Source organism: Westerdykella ornata, assembly GCF_010094085.1.
Source record: "Westerdykella ornata strain CBS 379.55 unplaced genomic scaffold EI97scaffold_46, whole genome shotgun sequence".
In the NCBI taxonomy this organism is placed as follows: Eukaryota; Fungi; Ascomycota; class Dothideomycetes; order Pleosporales; family Sporormiaceae; genus Westerdykella; species Westerdykella ornata.
In genome coordinates this window covers 1-22,176 of record NW_022986896.1, presented here as the reverse complement: position 1 = coordinate 22,176, position 22,176 = coordinate 1, and the positions used below count along the sequence as shown (strand labels likewise).

At 52.0% G+C, this 22,176-nt stretch overlaps 8 protein-coding genes across 8 annotated transcripts; 2 read left to right on the top strand and 6 right to left on the bottom strand.

Moving 5' to 3' along the window:
- Nucleotides 1-96: 96 nt before the first annotated feature.
- Nucleotides 97-2,703, bottom strand: EI97DRAFT_237710 (succinate dehydrogenase subunit A). The gene is made up of 4 exons (XM_033794023.1): nucleotides 2,589-2,703; nucleotides 2,067-2,359; nucleotides 1,842-2,006; nucleotides 97-1,794 (listed from the first exon to the last, which is right to left on the bottom strand). The coding sequence occupies exons 1-4, from the start codon at nucleotides 2,628-2,630 to the stop codon at nucleotides 351-353; spliced, it is 1,944 nt and encodes a 647-aa protein (XP_033649490.1). The 5' UTR covers nucleotides 2,631-2,703; the 3' UTR covers nucleotides 97-350.
- An 863-nt stretch (nucleotides 2,704-3,566) lies between these two features.
- On the bottom strand, nucleotides 3,567-5,079 carry EI97DRAFT_504563 (60S ribosomal protein L3). The gene is made up of 3 exons (XM_033802835.1): nucleotides 4,964-5,079; nucleotides 4,013-4,912; nucleotides 3,567-3,960 (listed from the first exon to the last, which is right to left on the bottom strand). Exons 1-3 carry the CDS (start codon nucleotides 4,984-4,986, stop codon nucleotides 3,705-3,707), a joined length of 1,179 nt encoding a protein of 392 aa, XP_033649489.1. The 5' UTR covers nucleotides 4,987-5,079; the 3' UTR covers nucleotides 3,567-3,704.
- A 414-nt stretch (nucleotides 5,080-5,493) lies between these two features.
- EI97DRAFT_437330 (uncharacterized protein) lies at nucleotides 5,494-8,684 on the bottom strand. The gene is made up of 4 exons (XM_033799320.1): nucleotides 7,782-8,684; nucleotides 7,384-7,734; nucleotides 7,248-7,334; nucleotides 5,494-7,199 (listed from the first exon to the last, which is right to left on the bottom strand). The coding sequence occupies exons 1-4, from the start codon at nucleotides 8,593-8,595 to the stop codon at nucleotides 5,512-5,514; spliced, it is 2,940 nt and encodes a 979-aa protein (XP_033649488.1). The 5' UTR covers nucleotides 8,596-8,684; the 3' UTR covers nucleotides 5,494-5,511.
- Nucleotides 8,685-8,796: 112 nt separating this feature from the next.
- EI97DRAFT_427197 (NEDD8-activating enzyme E1 catalytic subunit) lies at nucleotides 8,797-10,519 on the top strand. The gene is made up of 5 exons (XM_033797216.1): nucleotides 8,797-8,888; nucleotides 8,937-9,038; nucleotides 9,092-9,097; nucleotides 9,152-10,111; nucleotides 10,160-10,519. Exons 1-5 carry the CDS (start codon nucleotides 8,839-8,841, stop codon nucleotides 10,353-10,355), a joined length of 1,314 nt encoding a protein of 437 aa, XP_033649487.1. The 5' UTR covers nucleotides 8,797-8,838; the 3' UTR covers nucleotides 10,356-10,519.
- Nucleotides 10,510-11,509, bottom strand: EI97DRAFT_237670 (uncharacterized protein). The gene is made up of 2 exons (XM_033794022.1): nucleotides 11,316-11,509; nucleotides 10,510-11,257 (listed from the first exon to the last, which is right to left on the bottom strand). Exons 1-2 carry the CDS (start codon nucleotides 11,467-11,469, stop codon nucleotides 10,620-10,622), a joined length of 792 nt encoding a protein of 263 aa, XP_033649486.1. The 5' UTR covers nucleotides 11,470-11,509; the 3' UTR covers nucleotides 10,510-10,619.
- A 937-nt stretch (nucleotides 11,510-12,446) lies between these two features.
- On the top strand, nucleotides 12,447-14,589 carry EI97DRAFT_485629 (uncharacterized protein; the record flags this gene model as incomplete). Its single annotated transcript, XM_033802146.1, has 2 exons — nucleotides 12,447-12,974; nucleotides 13,016-14,589. Exons 1-2 carry the CDS (start codon nucleotides 12,464-12,466, stop codon nucleotides 14,587-14,589), a joined length of 2,085 nt encoding a protein of 694 aa, XP_033649485.1. The 5' UTR covers nucleotides 12,447-12,463.
- An 831-nt stretch (nucleotides 14,590-15,420) lies between these two features.
- EI97DRAFT_437326 (NAD(P)-binding protein) lies at nucleotides 15,421-17,762 on the bottom strand. The gene is made up of 5 exons (XM_033799319.1): nucleotides 17,244-17,762; nucleotides 16,798-16,990; nucleotides 16,524-16,678; nucleotides 16,084-16,303; nucleotides 15,421-15,833 (listed from the first exon to the last, which is right to left on the bottom strand). Exons 1-5 carry the CDS (start codon nucleotides 17,419-17,421, stop codon nucleotides 15,479-15,481), a joined length of 1,101 nt encoding a protein of 366 aa, XP_033649484.1. The 5' UTR covers nucleotides 17,422-17,762; the 3' UTR covers nucleotides 15,421-15,478.
- Nucleotides 17,763-18,030: 268 nt separating this feature from the next.
- EI97DRAFT_407120 (uncharacterized protein) lies at nucleotides 18,031-20,116 on the bottom strand. Its single transcript, XM_033796615.1, has one exon. The coding sequence runs from the start codon at nucleotides 19,727-19,729 to the stop codon at nucleotides 18,116-18,118; it is 1,614 nt and encodes a 537-aa protein (XP_033649483.1). The 5' UTR covers nucleotides 19,730-20,116; the 3' UTR covers nucleotides 18,031-18,115.
- Nucleotides 20,117-22,176: the final 2,060 nt, after the last annotated feature.

Below are 22,176 nucleotides of genomic sequence, written 5' to 3'. Positions count from 1 at the left end.
ACTCGCTATACCAGTGATGTAGTGGAGAGTCATGGCGGGCGAAGGAGCCATTGCCGAGGTTCGTTGGAGATAGTGTAGTTAGATCTGTGGAGATCCCGCTTTGAGCGGAGAAGAGCTACCTGCTTAGCCATGATGAGTGCGGAGCTTCTTGAGGTCGGGAGTGTAGTGAAAAGTGTCGTCTGCGATTCCTCGCTATTGTACGCACGTCCGACTACTTTCACGGCTAAACCTGCCTTTTCGGACATGCAACGCCGCACACATGCATATCCCCAGATTACAAGCGACTACAAGTGCATTGCATCATTCAATGTACATAGAATACAAAAGAAAAGAAATTGCCAAAACACTTCTTAGTACGTTCTCTTGAAAGGAGGAACAGGCTTGCACTCGTTCTCATCCAGCGTATTTGCCTGGACCGCTCTGTAGCCCAGCTCCACCTTGCCATGCGGCGTCTTCTGCCATGACAAGGTGTGCTTCATCCAGTTCACGTCGTCGCGCTCCGGGTAGTCCTCACGGGCATGCGCACCTCTCGACTCCTTGCGGTTCGCCGCCGCTTCTGCCGTCTGGACGGCGCAGGTCAACAGATTACGGAGCTCCAGAGTCTCAACAAGGTCCGAGTTCCAGATCATGCTACGGTCCTTGATACCAACATCCGCAAAGGTAGAGTCGACCTCGCGAATCTTGCGGACACCCTCGTCAAGAGACTCTTGAGTGCGGAAAACGGAGACATCAGTCTGCATAACCTTCTGCATGCTAAGACGGATCTCAGCAGTGGACTTGGGTCCCTCTGACGTGCGAATCTTGTCGATGACGGAGATGGATTCAGCGCCGGCATCAGCGGAGACAGGGTCGGCCTTCTGGCCGGGGGAGAAGTTGTCACGGATGGTGTGAGAGACGGCACGGCCAAAGACGATGAGATCGAGGAGGGAATTTGCACCAAGACGGTTGGCACCGTGAACGGAGACGCAGGCAGCTTCACCACAAGCGAAGAGACCGGGAACCACCTTGTCGTTGCCCTTCTCGTCAACGGTGAGAACCTCGCCAGTGTACTTCGTAGGAATACCACCCATGTTGTAGTGGACGGTAGGGAGCACAGGGATAGGCTGCTTGGTAACGTCGACGCCAGCGAAGATAGCGGCGGTCTCGGAAATGCCCGGGAGTCTGTCGCGAAGGATCTCGGCCGGCAAGTGGCTCAGCTGGAGGTAGATGTGATCCTTTTCCGGCCCAACACCACGACCCTCGCGGATCTCCATGGTCATGGAACGAGAGACAACGTCGCGGGAGGCCAGATCTTTAGCGGTAGGGGCATAACGCTCCATGAAACGCTCACCCTCGGAGTTCAGGAGATAGCCACCCTCACCACGGGAACCCTCGGTGATCAAGCAGCCAGCGCCGTAGATACCGGTAGGGTGGAACTGGACGAATTCGAGATCCTGGTTGGGAAGCCCGGCACGGGCAACCATGGCCATACCGTCACCAGTGCAAGTGTGAGCCGAGGTGCAGCTGAAGTAGGCACGGCCATAACCACCGGTGGCAAGAACAGTGTTCTTCGCAATGAACCTGTGGATAGTACCGTCTTCCTGGTTGTACGCAACGACACCCTTGCAGACGCCGTCCTCCATGATCAGGTCGGTGGCGAAGAACTCAATGAAGTATTTGGTGTTGTGTCGTAGCGATTGGCCGTAAAGCGTGTGGAGAAGTGCATGTCCGGTTCTGTCGGCAGCGGCGCAGCATCGGTATGCCTGTCCACCCTTGCCATATTTCTGTGACTGTCCACCAAACGCACGCTGGTAACTGGCTGATGTCAGGACCGCACATAGGAGGAAGCGAAGTGAGCATACATCTTGCCATCGTCCGTCCGCGAGAACGGGCATCCGTAGTTCTCAAGCTCAATGACGGCCTGTGGCGCCTCGCGGGTCATGTAATGAATAGCATCCTGGTCTCCAAGCCAATCTGAACCCTTGACAGTGTCATACATGTGCCACCGCCAGTCATCCTCGTGCATGCTGCAATCGTTGTCAGTATCGACACTCGGTCATTACAGTCAATCCCTGGGTCCGACGTACTTTCCGAGAGCGGCATTGATACCTCCCTGAGCTGCTACAGTGTGCGACCGAGTAGGGAAAAGCTTCGATATGCAGGCAGTGTTAAACCCGGCCTCAGCGAGACCAAAGGCGGCGCGAAGACCAGCTCCACCGGCGCCCACCACGACAGCATCGTACTCGTGGTCTATTACGGGGTATTTGCGGGAAATGAACCCTGAAGCCTCCTTGGCCCTGAGGTTCTCGGTAGCAAATATGCGGGCAGCGGGCCGCGTTGACGAGAAGGCACGTGTGGGAGTGCGGAGGCTCTTGGTGAGCTATTGGGAGCGTCGTTAGCCATTGAACAAACCTCGAAGGATAACGCCAGCGAGGAGACGCGAAGGAAATGACCCCAATTCTCATGTGACCAACCCCAGAAGCTATCCTCTGTCATACGAATTGACGTCTGGGGAAGTGCATTGTTGCGGAGAAGGCCGGGTGGGAAGGATGATATCGATGGCGCATGAAGGGGGGTAGAAGAGCTCAGAGGAGCTTAGGGAAGCTTACCTGGCTGGCAAACTGCGAGCGGCGCATCCTGAGACAGCTCATGTTGGGCGGCAGCCGGGCAATGGCAGAGGGGTGAGGGTGGAGTGTGTGATCTCAAGTCCGCACGATGTGGTTGGCAAACTTCAATGTTCAGATCGCTGGCTTGCGCTTGGATAATCCGCGCTTCTGATTGGTTCTCATCAAACCTCGGCAGCCGAGACCGAGTTCCGGCTTTCATCACAATTCCTGTGCATCGCAACATGTAAACATCAAATTGAATATCACATTTTGTGTGCAACAATCGTCAATAATGGAGCAATGGCATCGTGAAGGGGATGTTTTCTCAATGACCACGCAGATGCTGTAGGTGGGCTTGCCTCCTAGCTACTTCACAACCGGATGACCTCCGGAGGTCCGCCGGCTTCACCAAGCCATTCTACTACCCTGCCTACAGCAAAGCGAGAGACGTCCGACACATAGTCTAGTTCTTTTCTGTTTACCTTTGATGGTCAGAGGTATCCGGCCCACTGTTTTCAAAAGTTGTGTTCCCTTTCCTCTGGATCACTGGGGGATATCGTCATACATGTGACGTGCTATAGGATGGCCCCGGGGTGCGGAGCATAATAAGACTAAAGGGCTTGTCCAAATCTTTTGTTGGAAACTGAAATTGCAAAGGTAGAGCGCGTTGGGATATACAATAAGACCTTACTGTTTCTCGGTTAACCTCGCTCCATTGGAAGAGGCAAGTTCAAGAGTACTGGGATGCAGATGATGCCGTCTACCATTTCTTTATCTCACCTGCTCCAGTTTGAAATCAAATGCCTAAACAACTGTCATGTTGTAATCATTGATTTTGGTTACTGGGAGAGGAAGATGTCCAAAATGCATACCTCGCCAAGACCAGTAGTTCGTAGTCCCCTTCAGACATCAGGGTATGCGCTGACTTTACGAGCGGTGCGCACGTTACAAGTAGACGCCATAAGTGCACAAATCACAGCAGTAGCGTTTGCATTGGTTTGAAGTGGGAATCATTTGAATTTTTCCTTAAAGGTCGCTCGTCATCACCAGCCTGGTGGAGACCCATGCCGTTCGCCTATTAGCCCATGAAGAAAATGCACCCCAACCGCCACAGCCCCTCTAAGAGGAAGAAGCAAGATCCTTCTTGAGAACACCGACAATCTGCCTCTTCTCGGCCGGAGTCTGGAAGGCACCGTGGCCGAACTTGGAGGACGTGTCGATCCATTTGAGCTCAACCTTCTCCAACGCCCTCCTGCTCGACTGCGTGAACATCGACTTGCGGAGCGTCATGACTCGCTTCTTCACACCGGGGCAGGAACCCTTGAGAAGAACGAAGTCGTTCTTGACCTCACCATAGCGGACGAAACCACCCATGCTGAAAGAAATCGTTAGCATAGCTCCCAAAAAAGCGTGAGGACGTGACATACGGAGTGATCTGCTTCTTGGAGACGTCGAATTCGGTAGATGCGTTACCCTCATCAGAGCCCTTGCCAATGCGGTAGATCTTGTGGTTGACCGAGGTACGGTGGTGGTAACCCATCTGACCAGCGCGTGCAACAGTCCACTGGACGTGGGACGGATGCCAGGCACCGATACAAGCGACCTTGCGGAGACCCTTGTGTGTCTTGCGGGGAAGCTTCTTGGTGCCCCAACGAGCAGTGACACCGTTGAAACCGTGGCCCTTGGTGACGGCAATGACGTCGATCATCTCGTTCTCCTCGAACACGGAGTCGATCTCGATGGGCTTCTCGAAGAGACCGTGGGCGAAAGCGACCTTGTCGGCAACGCTGCCACCGTTGACCTGAATCTCCATCAAGTGGGCCTTCTTCTGCTTGAGGGGAGTCTTGGAGATCTGAGTGTGGGCGAGGACACGGACGACGGTGCAGTACTTCTTGATGCGCTCGAGCTCGCGGGTGATGGACTGGCCGTTGTTCTCGGAGTGCTTCTTGGCGTACTTGGTGAAAGCCTTCCTCTTGCTCTTGTACCAGTTCTTGTAGAATCGGCGCTTGACCTCGTCGCTCAAGTGCTCCGCCCAAACAGTGGTGAGAGAACGCAGGCCCCGTGGAGTCTCGATGTAGCCGACCAGACCAATGGCAATCATCGGAGGAGTCTCGATGACGGTGACGGCCTCGACGATTTCCTTCTTGTGGAGTTTGGCACCCGGACGATCCAGGTCGCGGACAATGGTCGTCATGCCGGCCTTGTATCCCATAGCAGCGGTCAGGTGGACTGGCTTCTTCGGGTCATCCTTAGGAAAGCTCTTGACCTTTCCTCGGTGGCGCGAGGCGCGCTTTCGCGGCAAGAATGCCAACGAACCATGGCGAGGCCTAGAAAAAAGTTAGAATTGTGAAATGAACGCCAGGAAACGCAAAACATCCGCTTCGAACTTCCTATGACTCATGATTGGCTCGTTTCAATCAGTTATTGAGCCCGGGTATGTTGCCGACGATGTGGTTGCCCGGTGTCGACGTGGATGGTCGTGGTGTTGAGGTTGAGAATGCGACCCGAGATTCAGAATTGGATTGTGCGCGCACGGCAGCTACGCGGATGACTAAGCATGGACCCCTGCCAACTGCCCCACCAGCCCCTTCCCCAGCAAACGATCTTTGAACATCGCAGAACAACAGTTTGCTTCATCATTCCGACCAAGCAAACTTCTGCTATTCCTCTGCAGATTTCCCAGTCAGCGCCACTGGTCTGGCAACTACCTAACTTGCGATAAGTAGAGCGACGTCTTCGAACGTGATATGATATAGAGAAACGCGCTCCAAAGCTAACAGCAAGTTCAATGATACCACTGCACCTCCCGGCTGTTCACTTGGACGTGAAAACCAGCAGTACCGAGGAGGTGCAGGTGGGGTGTCTAGTCCGATGTAGGAGGCAGTATGTGATAGAAGAAGAAAGATCTTGTATTGGATACCTTCGACTAGAAATCCATCATCCTCCCCATCAACCTCGTCCTCTCCGCCTCAACAACCTCCTGACACCTCACCACGACCGCAGCGCACAACCCCCTCGCCTTCTCGTCCTCCTCGCTCCCGGAAGGCAGCCCCGCAAATACCCCTTGCACCCAACTCAAAGTCTCCAACAACTCCGCTCCCTGCTCCCTCGCAAGCCCATCCCTCCTCTCACCATTCACCTCCAAAAGCATCAGGAAAGCAAAAAGCAGTGCACTCAACACCCCCTTATCACCCACCGCCACCCCCCTCACCAAGAGCAGCACTTCCCAGAACTCGCGCGTCATCTGCGGCAGCGCCAACGTATTCGGCCCACTCGCATGTAGCAGCAACGCCAGCGTCTGCAGAAACGGAGGCAGTAGATGAGGACTCGTGTACACACTGTCTTGCCCACTCGCAATTCCGAGATGCCCAGAAGAAGATGATGATGAAGCCTTCACACATATCCACCACCGTCCCGTCAACGGGAAGAAGAAGTTATCCGCGACGATCTGGGCCAGCGCATTGGGAATGGGCTTCGTGCGTCGCTTCTCGACTTGCATTCTCGAGCTGAAGGTGCGGATTTTGACGACGTTGGGGCCGGTGAGTTGGTCTGCGGCTGAGGCGGCTAGCGGGGAGAGGAGTTGTTGGGTCATTGAGGATGTGAGTTTTGCCACGGGGTTGGATGTACTAGAGGAGTAGAGTTTATGTAGGTGAGGTGGGAGGTTCTTACTTGGGAAGTCTGAGGTAGGCGGGATGAGGTCATCTGTTGATGCGTCCTTCATGCCGGCGAGTTCGCGGGCCCCGAGACCGAGGGTCGTGAGTATGGCGGTGCGTTGGACGATGGAGTAGTCGCCGGAGAAGAACGTGCGCGCGAACCACTGCGCCATGGGCGCTGGTTTGGCGAGCAGGACGGCGATGAGAGCTTGTTGGCGATGGACGGCGAAGTCTGGGAGCTCGAAGTTGTCTTGCAGACCAACGAGCAAAGATGCAAGTTCCTCGATGTGATCGACGACTTCAGTGCCGAAGTTGGCTTTGCGGCGAATGAGGGGACCGGCGGTTTGGAGGGCCAGTTGATGTCGCTCGTAGTTCTCCTGGTCGCGGAGGCCCGCGATGAGGTCCCGGATGTATACCGGGGCGACGGGCTTGTTACGGTTTATTTCTGTGGGATCTTCGGTATCATCCTCCGGGTCAGAGTCGGGTTTTGCGTAGGGAATCAGGTCGGAGTCTTCGTCTGAGTCGCTGAGAACTTCCACGATACGTGGACCGGTGATTTCGGTTATAGCAGGTGTCGTGGTGGGCTCTTCTGCGGATTTTGATGCCTTTATGGGTTTCTTGACTCGTCGCGCGTCGCGTAGAGATTCGACGTCCCTGTCCTTCAGCTTCAAGTCTGCAAGAGAGCCTATCTTGTCGTCCACTTCAGTAAGCCTCTGGTAGAACAGCGCTTCGTCAGCCTCGCTCCCTTCAAGGTCAAATTTCAGCTGTGAGTCTGGCTTATCAACCATCCTTGATATAGCTGTGCCAATTGCCATGCCCAGGAAGCGGGCTTTGGGCGATGTGGCTGCTATCCGGTTTGACATTCCAGAGACGTGATACGACGACTTTGCCATCAGAGTGAGAAACATCGGCTGTGAACGTTGGACATAGCCACAAGTTATGGCAAGTGTTTGCGCGAGGGCTGTATGGTCAGCGAACTCGTCTCAAGGTCGAGAGAGAGAAAGCTCACCCCCTTGCTGTAGGAGAGGTGTATGTGAGATGTAAAACGAATCTCCAAAGGTCTTTAAGCAGTGTTCGAGCAATGTGTGAAGCTTCTCTAGTACAACGGTCAGCCATCTGAGGGAGACAAATCATAGAAAACATACCCTCATCCTGTGCTAGTGCCGCTATGACGCTCCGCCGCGCTGTAAGAGAATCGTCGAGAACACGGATGCTAGAGCGCGCAAGTACCGTAACAAGGTGATCTCTAAGAAGCTCGTTGTCCTTTATGATGTTGTGGTACAGACTTGCTGCCCCCGAAATAGACGGAGTTGACTTGAGAAAGGCTTCGTCCTTGCTCTCTACGGTCTGTCCAAAGAATTCTTTAGTTGTACTTGAGATGAGTGCATCAAAATATTTCCGTTGCTCGTATGCTTTCATTTTTGGGAGAAATTTCTCCAATATTGTAGTGGTTTGTTCCCTGACCACGAACCTCACAATAGGCGTGACTACATGCTCTAATACCCGTTAGTGGTTGATCATACTGCAACTGCGAAACACCAACCGAGATACCCCAATGATAGGACTTTGGCACAGAGACTTGTGACATCTGAAATTAAGGCTTCTTCCGCAACGGCATCCTTCATAAACACTGCCATGTTACGCCCCAGCCAGGAAGAATATTCCTGACCATTTGCTAGCCAGGATGCTTTCGGCGAGGACCCGTGCTCTTTAATGGCATTCTCAGCCTCCGCTACCGCTGCCAGTACCCTTCCCGAAGCAACCTGGGAAATATACTCTTTCCACATAAGAGTCCTCTGGGTCGGGTTCTGAGCATGCGCGCGAATATCGTGCCATATCTGAGATGAAATTCTGTCGCCCGCAAGGATCTTTTCTAAGATCTCTATGAGATCCTCAATATATGATGACGGATCCCGCGTATTGTTCACAGGTTTCTTTTGCCGGCAGTCCACAATTAGCGGCCGGAGCCTGCTAAGGATCGCTCCTAGTCCGTTCGCGTTCTGCAGACATTTGACAAGCTCTTTCACAAGCCTGTTCGTCTCTTTCAGAGTCCGCCAGTAATCTGGGATGGTATTGTTGACCAAGGTGTCGACTATCTGAGCAGATACAGGAGTTGGGGTAATGAGATTGAAGGCGTTAGCGCCTGTCGAGGGTTTTTCAAGATGCTGCAGAATTTTTTGCAGAATCTCAAACCCAGGCTGGCTTTTCAGAGCTTTCAGAACTTCATTCGGATTTCCTGGGTCAACCTTCTCGGCATTTTGAACTGCATTAGGGGAGATGGTTGTCTCGCTAAATGAATCCGACTTGGTGGGTCGTTTCACCGTTGTGGTAGACACCGAGATAAGCAGATCGTCCATGGCAAAGGTTCCATATCCAGAAGCCAATTTCCCGTTTATTTTGGATTAGAGGTTGTTAGAGTGAAAGGTTGATGTCAAAAGCATTTGAGGATGGATCGGAAGAGCATCAACGTTAACAGCACCCTACAGTGAAGGTAGTCTTACTAATCAATTATAGCGCCTTGGCGACGCCTACCTTGACGACGACGCCTCCTACGAGCACACAAACAATCAGAGCCTGAACACAACGGTCTGTATTTAATCATGGCCGAAGCCACTTCTGGTGCAGGCGTATCTGAAAGTCGGGCAAGATGGTACGGAATTTGCATCATGAAGTTGAGCCGAACTGACCAGTGGCACAGGAAGTACTTGGACAACATACTCCACCGGCCCGGTCCCTTCACAGACGAGGAGTGGACTCCTGGAGAGCCGCAGATAGAAACTTTGTCTAGAGCCAAGATTCTGTATGCCTCTCTTGAAGAAAAGTGCATGAGGCTTATACTGACATAATCGTTAGGGTCATGTGAGGGACAATCCAACAATGATTGTTGGATCTATACTGACGAAAATGAGCCAGCGGTGCGGGAGGTCTGGGATGCGAAATACTCAAGAACCTTGCTCTTTCCGGCTTCAAGGACATCCATGTTATCGATATGGACACCATCGACGTCTCCAACTTGAACAGGCAGTTCCTCTTCAGGCACGCAGATGTGGGCAAGTACAAGGCCGAAGTTGCAGCCAGGTTCGTCGAGAAACGAGTGAAAGGCGTGAAGATCACCCCCTACTGTGGCAAAATACAGGATAAGGATGAGGAGTACTACATGCAATTCGCCCTGATTGTGTGCGGTCTGGATAGCATTGAGGCTCGGCGCTGGATCAACGCTACCGTAGTTGGAATGGTCGATATGCAGAATCCAGATTCGATGAAGCCTTTAGTCGACGGTGGAACAGAAGGCTTGAAAGGCCAGGCGAGGGTCATCTTTCCGACAATGACCAGTTGCATCGAGTGTCAGCTAGACATGCATGCACCACGTGCAGCTGTACCTCTGTGTACATTGGCAACAATTCCTCGACAACCGCAGCACTGCATCGAGTGGGCGCACATCATAGCATGGGAAGAAGAGCGCAAGGATATTACACTGGATAGTGACGACCCAGAGCACATCACCTGGCTCTATCAGAAGGCTCTGAAGCGTGCACAGGAATTCAACATCCCAGGAGTTACATATTCCATGACACAAGGCGTCGTCAAGAACATCATCCCAGCCATTGCTTCAACCAATGCCATCATTGCGGCAAGTTGCTGCAACGAAGTGTTCAAGATCCTCACCAATACCAACCCGTTCCTAGGATACCCTGGTACCGATAACTACATGATGTATACAGGCGACGAGAGCATCTACACTTACACATTCGAGCACATGCGGAAGCCCGATTGTCCGGTCTGCAGCGAAGAGAACCTGGCAAGGCCGTTGCAGGTTGATGCAAACTCCACTTTGCAAGAATTCCTGGATGGTCTCGCTGAGAGGCCGGAGTCGTAAGTAAAGCGTGAAATATGCACCCTACGCTACTGACTTTCTGCCAGACAGCTGAAGAAACCAAGCATACGTAGTGAGGAGAAATCGCTATATTATCAATTCCCTCCGGATCTGGAGCAACAGACACGGCCGAATCTGATGAAGAAGCTGTCGGAGCTTTTGTCGGATGGGGAGGAAGTTGCTATTACTGATCCAGCGTTCCCGCTCCAATTCAAGTATAAGCTGGTATTTAAGAAAGGATGAATCGATGTTGCGACATGGATGGGTAGATAGATGAAGGCTGGCATGCAGACTTGGGGAGTCTCAACGATACGGAATGAAGTTGAGAGATGAGGCAAAGTAGGCCATAGCAGCTGCCTACCTACGCAGCTATCTGACAGGAGAATATAATCTTCGTCCACAGTTGTGATGTATACATTCAAATGTACAAAAACCACCAGCACGAGCTGTGATATATCGATATATGAACAGGATATGGTACAGTTGATAGGGACGTTTTTCTCACTCTTATGCTCCGTGCATTCCAATAATGCCGATTCTCCTCTCTAATTTCCCAGGTTTCTTCACTACTGGTTTCTCTCCTTCGAAAAGCTTCTTCCCGGCTTCCAGGAGCCCCAGCGCCGCGGGGCTGCCATGTGTGTACTTCGGCTCATATGTGACGGGATCCCATTCTTTCCTCTGCAGTCTCAACAGCTGTTTGACCATACCATCTGATAGCATATCCTCCTCCTTCATCTCAGTCCGTGGGCCGGACGAAGCCTTAACAGCGCTCTTTGCCCGTTTCGCCGGACCTGCTTCTCCCGGGCGTTGTGCTCGCGAGCGATTCGGCGCACCTTGGGGTCGTCCGCGACCACCCAGATTGGGTCCAGCAGCGTTTTGACCTGGCGCCCTGCGAGTGAGACGGAGCTGGGCGGGCGCGCGAACCATTGTGCCGCGAGGCGGAGAGCGAGATTGTGAGCCGTCTGGGGTGGGATCGACTCTCCGAATGAGAAGCCGGCCTGGTGTCCCCGAGGTATTTCCAGCTTGACCATTTTGCTGTTGGCCGGAGGTGCGTAGTCCGGGCCGTTGCGCTTGTCGCGATTGCATGTTGAGCACCTGGCCGACGACAGCTCTATTGCGGGTAAGGCGAGTCTGTCTCTGCTCCGCTGGCCCTAGGAGAAATATATTAGTTCTATTCCGCAGAGAGTATCGCAAGGCACGTACTGGCAGGGACCGATCCCGCAGTGCTGTTGTTCTCCTCGCATCTTTGCGGCGAGATATGGAAGAAGCGGGGTGAGCCCCGGTGCAATGATGCTGCCTGGAAGGAGGAAGGCCGTATTATGGCGCCTGCCGACGGGCAAAGGCGCTGTTGGTACATGGCCGCAATTGACAATGCACGTCGCGATGCCGTCGTGAACCCTCGCTGATGGGAAGTTGAATCGAGTCTTGGCGTGGGGACCAATTGGCGCCTCACGTGAGTCCTTCCGGATACCTAAGTATCGAGATCTCGTCCAGCTCAATCTTCACCAACACCACCCATTCTACAGTCGCTGCTTTGGGTTCCGCTTGGATCTCTTTATTGTTATTTGGCTTGACTGATACATCCGTTTTCACCGTATCTGCTTCCCATCGTTATTACCATCCGAAATTATCGGTGCTCATCATGCTCCGCCGCGCACCAACAAAGATCTCCTTAACCGCCGCGGATGTTGAGCAGTTTGAAGCGACCCGTCTACGGAATCGGGACCACCGAATGCCGTCACAGCCTGCGAATGAGGCTACAGCCGGCCAGCAATCTATCAAGGACGAAAAGAGCAAGAAGGATCGCATCATGGGGACAGGGCGCTGAGGGACCTGGGGAGGGTAACATGCCACCTGGGAAGTGATGGATAATCTGCTACAATAGAGGCATTGAGTAACCAGTTATAAGAGGAAGCGGAGGCCAATCACACTGCCATAACCAAGTTCAAGGTATAAGTCTATACACTCGTTGCCATGCAAACACTAACCCCGAATCTAGCCATGATATCATGACTTTGTGTTAATGAAAGGGATCGCCTGTGGGCGATTCTATGCGTGTTGCTTGCAACCCATTCAATGCTTCGTTCTGGAATTCGACGCGTCGAACCCATCTTATGAGTGCTTTTGTCCTCCGCCTTGCATGACTTGTGAGAGCGAAAAGCGCTATGTTCAGGCATCTGTTCATCCCTTCCTTTAACGGCATGCGAGCCCATTCTTCTTGCGCGCTCAGGAATGTTTCAGACAGCAGGGAGCGGCCGCACCCTCAGGAATGTACTGGATGAGTTTGTCTTCATTAGGAGCCGTAGACGTCAAACAACGACCGATCCTGTCCGGGGTTTCCATCATCGCGGATGTGTCAGACGTTTACCATAATGACTCGTACAGCGCGAGCACTTCTTCTGCTACACGTTGTGCGTGTATTTTGTTTGCCCCAGGGTTATCCTTCTGCCGATTATGAACTATCTTCGTCTTATCCCCTTGATCCCGAGCAGTATCCCGAGCAATATGACTCGAGAGAGGATATTTACGATTCGTTCGAGCTCGGCTGGAATGGTGACGATTATTCCGCGCCAGACGAGGAGTCCTATGCCGTTCCAGATGATCTCCTGCCAGAGGAGGAGCCCGATCCCGCTCCCACCGACTTTTCAGACTCGTATGAGGGACTGAAGGACTTCATCGATAACTACTTTGCTCTTGCCAAGATCTATCAAGGTCTAGATGAGGAAGGGAAGGCAGAATTTGTACAAAAGCTCGAAGAAACCGATGTGGACTCTCCAATAGTCGATTCCCGGGTCTATCACAGGCGACAGGCGCCTGAGCGCTTCGAAAAGCAAATAATAAAGACGCCCTTGGCTACTACAAGTTCTTGGGACAAAATCTTCAGCACGCTGACTCAGGAGAAGCAAGCCAGTTGCGCCGCTTTTTGCGCCTCTTCAGGAAGTATCGAGGCAGGGCCCAAGATCCCGAGGATGGCATGTCGTCTTATGTCGACTATATGACCCAGTGGCAAGACCAGCTCTCCACCTTTGACGAAGCAACTCAAGGCGCAATTGTGGATCTTCTTGCTGCTGGCGAGCCGCTTCCTTCTGATGCTGCCCTCGGATTGCCTCCTCGTCCTGCTCGTGGACCCCTTCCGTCGGTACTGCGCCCCAAGTCCAACGGCAAGCTTCCCCAATTGTATCGACTTCCCCAACTCTGGGAGAGTTTGGATGAGTCGAGCAGGGCAGCCATCCTTGCTTCCATTGCCCCAACCCGACTTGCTCGTCGCCAGGAGCCTCCGGAAGACCCGAGTCTCATTGAGATCGACGTCGGAGCTCCTGCTGAGACTACTGCTTCCGAGAGTACTGCTGCTCAGCCTACTGCTGCTAAACCACCTGCTGAAGAGACACTGGGCCCTGAAACCATCGAGCCGACTCCTACCACCGACGATGGCCCCGGGCCGGACGTACCAACCGTGACAGTAACCGTGACGATACTGCCAGAGGATTTGCCCGTAACTGGTGAACCCACCGTGGAAGTTTCCACCATTCCCGACGCCACCGTCACGGTACCCGCTGAAGCTACTCCAGTTTTTGAACCCCCTCCCGAGGACCCCACCACCGAGTCAGTTGTTGACCCTGCTCCCACTGACCCAGTTCTCGTTGACCCCATTCCTGTGGAGACTTCCTTGCTCGAGCCCACCCTGGAGGCTCCCATTACCGGGGCTACTGCGACTGACCCTGCTGCGCAGACACCTGTTAAAGAGGCTCCAGTTGAAGAGACTCCTCTCACTGAACCCGCTGTGGAATCTCCTCCCGTCGACGTACCGGCTGCAGAGACCTCCGTCACAGAGCCCGCAGTCGAAACGCCTGTGGAGGAGACAACTACCTTGGTTGAGGAATCTACGGTTGAAACACTCATTGTGGAACCGACTCCCATTGTGGAGCCTCCAATCGTGGAGCCAACTTTGCCACCCACATCGGATGAGGAACCTCCGGTCGTGGGGCCTACCTTGGAGCCCACGTCCTCTGAGGAGTTTCCAGTCGTGGTACCCACCGAGGTAGTTGTGGAGCCCACCTTGGAACCCACCGCCATCGTAGAACCTCCCATCTCAGAAACGACCACCTCGACGCCTCCTCCTGTCTCCACATCTTCGCCTGTTTCCACAACTCCTCCCTCCCAGAGCGCCAACCCAACCACCTTAGGCCCAACCACCTCAGCACCCACTACGTCTACTCAAAACCCACCGCCCAGGTACATCAAAGCGACCGTCGCCGGCCGCGCCCGCGGCCAACTCCGTCCCACACCTATCCCCGGACTCCCTGCAGTCGTCAACACCTGGCCTGACTGGGCGCTCCCATTGGCGTACGATTGGCCCGCCTGGGCGGCGAGATTTGGCCGCTGGCCGGATTGGATGCCTTGGGATTATCCTAGGGGAGGGCCTGGGTGGAGGAGGCTGAAGGCTGATTTGAAGGATTTTGTTCTCGGGAGGGAGTAGGGGTGGGAAAGTGAAGAAGCAGAGGAAGAGATGTGGATGATTTGCGAGGAAGTTCACGGGCTCTGTGTGATGAAGAGCAGGTGTGATCTCAGGCGATGCAAATGGTAGTGTTTGGGGAAAGGGAGCTCGGGTAGGTGGGGTCAAATTGCAACTGTTGGATGGTTTAGTAGTTAAAAGTAGAACATGCAGAAATGGGACAGGGAGGATGATAAGTGGTGGGTGGTTTTGAAAATTCCTTACATAGTGGGCTCTACTCATTTGTTTCGTACTTTACAATGATTCAATGATTCAATGATTGAATGATGCTTGCATTATCTTGACGTTCGCACAATATCGTGGCAGTCCACTCACGATGCTGGTTCTCGTTTTGCTTCCTGTATGGTTAAAGCGTTGCGGTGTCCAGAAACCTTATAACGTCTATTACATCCAGTCCAGGTTTTTGAATATGCTGAAAATGAAAGCTGAGTTATTCCTCTTGGAAGAATAAATGTATATGCATATTGCCACATGATTCGGATTATCTCCCTCTACGCTTTCACAGCTTCCGATATCAACATGTGCACAAGCACATTGCCTTGTTTTAATAGGCTGTAATCCACTTGTTTCGAGGACGGCGAATGTCCGCCGTTTGCAAAAATTTGGGCTTTCGGGCATCACTGTCTGAGGTCGAAAATGAAATGGCAGAAAGTGAAAAGCCTGAAATAAGAAGTCCATCTCACGAAACTCTTGAGCAACACATGCACCTGTTCATCCATAGGTCTCTCAATCGACCATCTATCATCTATCATCTATCGCGGTCTATATACCCGCCCTCAACAAACCTCATTCTTGAACCCCACACCAGCTCTCTATCGTCCTTCAACCTCGTCAACCTACAAACACCTACCCCCTAGTACCCCCTCCGCCTATCCACCTCATTAACCAACTCCCTCCCCTCCCTCCACCTCCTCAGATTCTCCGCCAACACCATCATCCCCCGCTGCGCATACACATCCGTCAACCCGCTCACGTGCGGCGTAATGGCCACGCCCTTTGTCCTCCACAGCGGGTGCTCCTTGGGCAGGGGTTCCGGGTCGGTGACGTCGAGGGCGGCGCCGGCGATGAGGTTGTTTTCGAGGGCCGAGATGAGGGCGTCTTGGTCGAGGATCTTGCCGCGCGAGATGTTGGCGATGTAGGTGCCGTGGGGGTTGGAGGCGTGGAGGGTCTGGAATTCGGGGGTGCTGAGGAGGTGCGTGGTTGCTTTGCTGGGTGGGGAGTTAGTTTTTGGGGGCGAGTAGGATGGGCTACTCGGGAGGGGAAAAAAAAAGGGGGAGCCAGAGGCAGGAAAGGAAGAAAAAAGAGGGGACGGTCGGGGAAAGAGAGAAGTGGAAAGAAAGGAGGGTACAGGCAACAAACATATGCCACGTCCCCATCATCCCGCCGTCTCTCCTCTCACACTCTCCCTTCTCCTCTCCAAACCATCAACCCCCGGGGACAGATAGGAAAACCACTCACGTCAACGGCACACTGATAACCAACAAATCCATCCCCTCGCTCAAAAACTCATGCAACTTCTCCTTCTCCAACCCACTGAACCACTTCTTGGGGATACTTCCATCCGCATCGCCGGTGCCGGGCACAATGAATCCATTGTCGCGGCGGGACTCGGGGGTATCGCGCGGGGAGGCCGTGTATGCAATTACAGTGCTGCTGAGGGCATGGGCGAGGCGGGCGACTGTAGGATCGCAAGTTAGTGAGACAATGGTATATGCATATTTCTCAACAATCTCTCCAGAGGTGAAAAATAACTGTCCATATAGGTATCGCCACTTATCCCTCGCATTCACATTCCAGGTCCAGGACAAAAATTCAATGTATCCGAGGGACCATGGACGCGGAAAGAAACAACCAGGGAGAGGAGAGGGAATAGGATTGGAGGAAAGAGAGGAACTCACCCTGCCGCCCAATACTCCCATACCCCAGCACACCCACCGTCTTGCCCACCTTATCCCGAATCTTCATGCCCCTCGCCTGGCTCCACTCGCACCTCTGCTGCGCCTCGTAGAAGTCGAGGTACTTGTGGCTGTGGATGAGATCCATCATTATGACCCTAATGAAGGTGAGCGTGGGGAGTTAGCTCGATGATTATGGGGGCATGCATGTGAGATGAGACCATTTTCTCATTGGACGCATATTTCTTCCGTGAAGTAAAAGAGACAAAAAACTCACCACTCGGCGATCTGCGGCCCGTGAATCCCACTCACCGTCGTCAGAGGGATATTTGTGGTTTGATAGATCGGATGGGCGGCCAGGTGGTTGGTCCCCGCGCTGAAGCACTGGATGAGTTTGAGGTTGGGCGCCTGCTCGGGGGTTTTCGGGAGCCAGGAGAGGGTTGCGAGGACGACGGCGCGGGCGGTTAGATCTGTTGGGTAGGTGTTGGTTTTGTGGATTTGAATAGCGTATCAAGCGTGGGTGGAGAAGGGATGAGGTGGGATGCTTGTTGAGGAGGGTGAAGATTGGAGATTGTGAAGGGGATGGAAGTTTTTCTTTTGCGGAACTGCAGAAACGTGACGGAAAGTTGGAGAAAATTGAATCCAGCATAAGGATATAGAGAAAAAGAGAAAGAGAAGTCCCCGTCGTCCTTAGCCGTCAATTGATATCGAAAAACAACATACCATCCGGGACCTCGAACTTGCCTCTCTCACTCTCCTTTTCTGCATGTTTCTCAAAGAAATACTGAGGTTCCAATTCTGGGAACTCCTTTTCAATCTGCTTAAGAGAGTCCCTTACTTCCTCCTCCGGCCATGGTAGAACCGCGAGGAGAAGGCCTTTGGCGGGGTTGGAGTCGCCCATTTTTCTATGCGGTGATGTGAAGGAGGGAATGATGCGAGAAATCTTATTTCAGGACAGCGAATTCGCAGATCGTAGAACAAGTAGATAACAGTCTAAATAGTAGGTGGAGGTGCACTGTGTAACCTGAACGACATCGACGGCACAAATGCATCTATCGCACGTCTCCTCCGTACCTCGGAGTCTTTTCCTCGGAGGGGCAACGAAGTGGGTTATCCAGCAGCCGACCGACCAATCCGCGGCTCCTGCCTCCTCCCCGACAAACGTGGCGACATAGCGACATAGCGACATACCGCCTGTCTTTACATCGGACTGAACACCTCTCTCCGCTTCCTCTGTACTGCTGTTTTCGACGCATGATTAAAGAGGCAAGAGGTGCAGCAGTAAAACGGACCTTGCAATAAGCTTACTGGCGCCTCTATCTACGTAAATTAGCTCCAAAAGCATAGCTCTACCCACAGCATTATTGGGTAGTAGCTAATTAGCTTGCGCAGACTTGGTAATGTCGCCTACAGAGGATTCCCCGGGAGGTGTTTAGTCAAATATATAAAGCAGCAGTAGAGACAGGATATCTACGAGTGCATGGGCATCAAGCGCGAATGAACGAGGATGGCATGGGTTTAAACATTTGTATCTGAATTCCTCTCTGCAGGACAACACATAACGGGGGTATATTGCTCTCGCGTTGGTATGCAGTCTACAAGTTTTCCAGTAACCGTTTCCAAAAGCTCTTCCTCGCGGGCACCCTCTCCCCGTCCTCGCTGTGCAAGTACTTGTCCTTTGCATCCAAATCCTTCCGCATCCCAGCATCCAGGTCGACCTCGTGGCTTCTCCAGAACCTGGTCTTGAACCAGAATTTGTAGCCAAGGTAGATGACGCCAAACAGGGGGAGCAGGATGTAGGCGTCAACGAACGTGCCCGCATCAAAGGGACTCAAGGTCGTCCAGCCTTGGACCAGAGCGAGGAACACGTTTGCAAAGACACCAAAATACGCGTTCCAAGGGTAGGCAAGCGACTGGAAGGGGAGCTGGTCCGGTGCTCTTCCCTGCGCGGCCCAAGCTTGGCGGAATCGGATGTGAGTGAAGGAGATGGCGCCCCAAACCAGGAAGGTGGAGACGCCGCTCAGGTTGATGATGTACGAGTAGGCCTTGCCGCCTCCCGTGCTGATGTTCATCAAGGAAAGGAAGCCAAAGAGATTGGTGAAGATGACTGCGTAGACGGGCACGCCACGGCTGTTCGTCTTCCCAAGGAAGCTGGGGGCCATGCGTTCCTGGGCCATGAAAAGAATGGTGCGAGATCCGATATAGATGGAGCTGTTGGCAGCGCTCAAGACGGTGACGAAGATGAAGGCATTGATGAGGTGCACACCGCCTTCCCAGCCAGCATTCTGGATCGCAATTGTCATGGGGCTCCTGAGTGCGCGGCTGGCTCCGTTGGCTAGCCCGTCTGCGTTGGAGGGACATGTGAGCCCGAAGAAGAAGGCCACTCCCATGTACACGAACAGGATGCGCCAGATAACCTGTCTGATGGCTCTCGGAACGGCAACGCTAGGATTCCTCGTCTCCGTCGCAGCGACCGCAACAGCCTCGACTCCAGCATAGAAAGTGGACGCAAAGACAAAGACCTGGGCTACCCCGCGGAAACCATTTGCCCACGGACCGGGATCGTGCCAATATCGGAACCCAAGCGCCTCCTTCTGCCCAATCAAGCCTCCGGAGGCGTAGATGATGGAGAAGAGGAAGTAGGCGAGTAGGCCGCCAATCTTCAGCAGGGCCAGCCAAAATTCTGCCTCACCAAACGACTCGACACCCAACATCTGAAAAGCCAAGAAGGCAAACCAAAAGATGAGGAAATAGCCGTAGACCGGGACCTTGTCGCTCCAGAAGACGAGGAGCGAGGAGATGACGTTGTATTCGTTTGCCAGAACGCAGGCCCAGACGAGCCAGTATTGCCAGCCCACGGCGACAGCAAAGGCCTGGTCGACGAAGCGATCCGACAGCGTAACAAAGGCGCCTCCGGTGGGATACAGGGTGGTCATTTCGCCCAGGGACTGGGTCACGCTGAAGGCGATGATTCCAATGATGCCAAAGCCGATGAGCAGAGAGGCGGGACCGCCATTGGCAAGGGCGCCTCCGGTTCCCACGAGGATACCGGGACCGATGATGCCAGCCAGGGCCATCATGGAGAGATGACGGGTCTTGAGGCCGCGCTTGACACCGCTCGGATCCATGCGGTCGAAGTCATGGTCGTTGCTCAAGCTTGCGGTTGGCGAGGCTGTTGCGGGCCCTCCTTTCGTGTCGTCCAAGGCCATGGTGAAGGTTCAGCTGCCCCGAAAAAAAGCAGCTGGATAGGATGGACAGGGACCTGCTGTGTAGGTAGAAGAAGATGCTGCAGGTGTTATATAACGTGGTACATCAGATAAGCGATCCCCAGGGCCACGGTTGGGTCGGCTTGGCATCAGCGTACCAGCCCTGAACAGATGGCCATGATGCCATTCTTCGGCGGATTGCGCGATACTAGGGCTGGACTGTGTCCAGCAGAACGCCATGATGGACAAGCAACAGAGCAATTCTTTTCTTTTTGCTGACGGTAGGAGTTGTTGGAGGTCACAGCGAAACCGAGCTGAAGCCACAGCGCGGTGATGAGATATTGGGGATACTTGCTGTCATCCTGGGGCAGTATCCCGGTCTTGGGTGAGTGAGGACGAGTTCCGGGCCAGAAGGAGGTCTCGAAACGATTTTCCGGGATCAAAACAAGCTTCCGAGCCAAGAGCTCGGTTAAATCTTGAAAGATCTTCCACGTGGCACACGTGACCACCACGAGGGCTGCGTAACAAGACGAACGAACCTGCGTACAATACAGACTGATTATATCAGCAAAAGTGTTGCTACAGTAAAACCTCGCAATAGGGAAACTGGCGGTTGCTGTCAAACCTTACCCTATTCCCAAAGGTTTCCCTATACTAAATATGCTTATATAATCTAATTTTATTAGTCATCAGATCCTGTAACCTTAGGAAGGCAATCTTACCGCTAAATGCGGCATCACTAGTGCTAAATATAGCTAGTTAGGGGCACTAATTAAGGAGCATACTAGTAAATAATAGAGGGTATACTAGTAAGCCTAGGAGGCCTCTCTAGGTATAGTGCTTACGCTAGTAGATGCTAGTAGAGTGCTAGCGCCTAGGCAACTAGCCTCTTCCTATTTTTATACTGTAATCTTGAATTCTACAGTATTATTAGCACTGTAAGAGTATTGTAAGTTACTGTTAGCTATACTAGTAATAGTAGTAATAGTAGTAATAGTAGTAGGTAGCAAATATCTCTAGATTCTAGTATAAAGTAGTAGTTTTAGTGGGCTAGTTAGATATAAAAGCTTATAAGGTTTAAATTATATGCAATTTCCTATAGAATTAGGACCCCTAGATCTTATAGAGATAAAGCTGCAGATATCTAAGATAGATAAGAGGGAGGAGGAGGTTGTCTAGGTAATAGAAAAGGGGGTGCTAAGGAGGCTAGGTAGTATCTCTAATGCAGAATTTTTAGCTACTTCTACTAAGTTTATACACAGAACTGTATAGTAATTTAGTACTAGAATCTTGCAGTTATATCGCTGTTATGTTGCTTAAAATCTTGCCTAAAATATATACTAGTTGTGCTATTCCTAAGGGTCCTAGAGTTATATAAAAGCTATCTAAATCTTCTATAGAACCTCTCTATCTCTTTCTCTCCTTAAAAGCGATCTAAATCTTCTACAGATTAACAACTAGAGTAGCTGTATTAGAGGATTGCTTCTAGATATAGCCCTTAAATTTACCGCTAGGAAGTTGTATAAGTTATAGGATTAGGTATTAGATAGTTAAATAGGCGCTAAGTTGTTAAGTAGCGATTTAGATAGTAATTACAAGGAGGATCTTAAGAAGGATCGTGTGGAGGATCGTGTAGAAGATTGTATAGATGATAGTAATAGAGATAGTAATAGAGATAGTAATAGAGATAGTAATAGAGATAGTAATAGAGATAGTAATAGAGATAGTAATAGAGATAATAATAGAGATAAGAAGGAGAAGGAGAAGGAGGATTATAAGAAGGGCTACTAATAGCTAAAAGAGCGCTAAACTACTAAAATTTATTGTTAGCGCATAATAGCCTTTAAAAATGCTAGAAACTCCTATTTCTCCAATATTAAAGAGGCTAAGATGAATTGCTGGAATTCTTTCCTAGAAAAGGCAAAAGATAAGGAAATATTCACTGCCCTTCACTATACTAAGGAGAGAACTACAAGATGTATTCCTCCTTTAGTATACAAAGACAAAGAAGGTGTAGCAGAAGAGTTTAAGGAACAATGTAAAACTCTAAGAGAAATGCTATTTCCTTTGCCTCCTGTTACCCCTCCACCTAGGTGGAGAGACTACAAGCCTAGGGATTGGGAATGGCCACCGCTTGAAGAAGCTGAGGTTAAACAAGCTATTGAGACTAGCTCTCCTAAGAAAGCACCAGGGCCAGATCAATTATCTTTCCTAGTCCTTAGGGAGGTCCTTGCTGCTATAGAGAGCTTGCTTTACCATCTCTATAAGGCTTTATTTAACCTAGGACACCACCCTAAGGTGTGGAAAGGTACGATAGAGGTTATCCTTGCAAAGCCAAACAAAAAGGATTACTCCCTCCCTAAGTCTTATAGGGTTATCTCTCTTATTAATTGCCTTGGCAAGGTATTAGAGAAGATAATCGCTACTCATTAGGCTACCTAGCAAATACA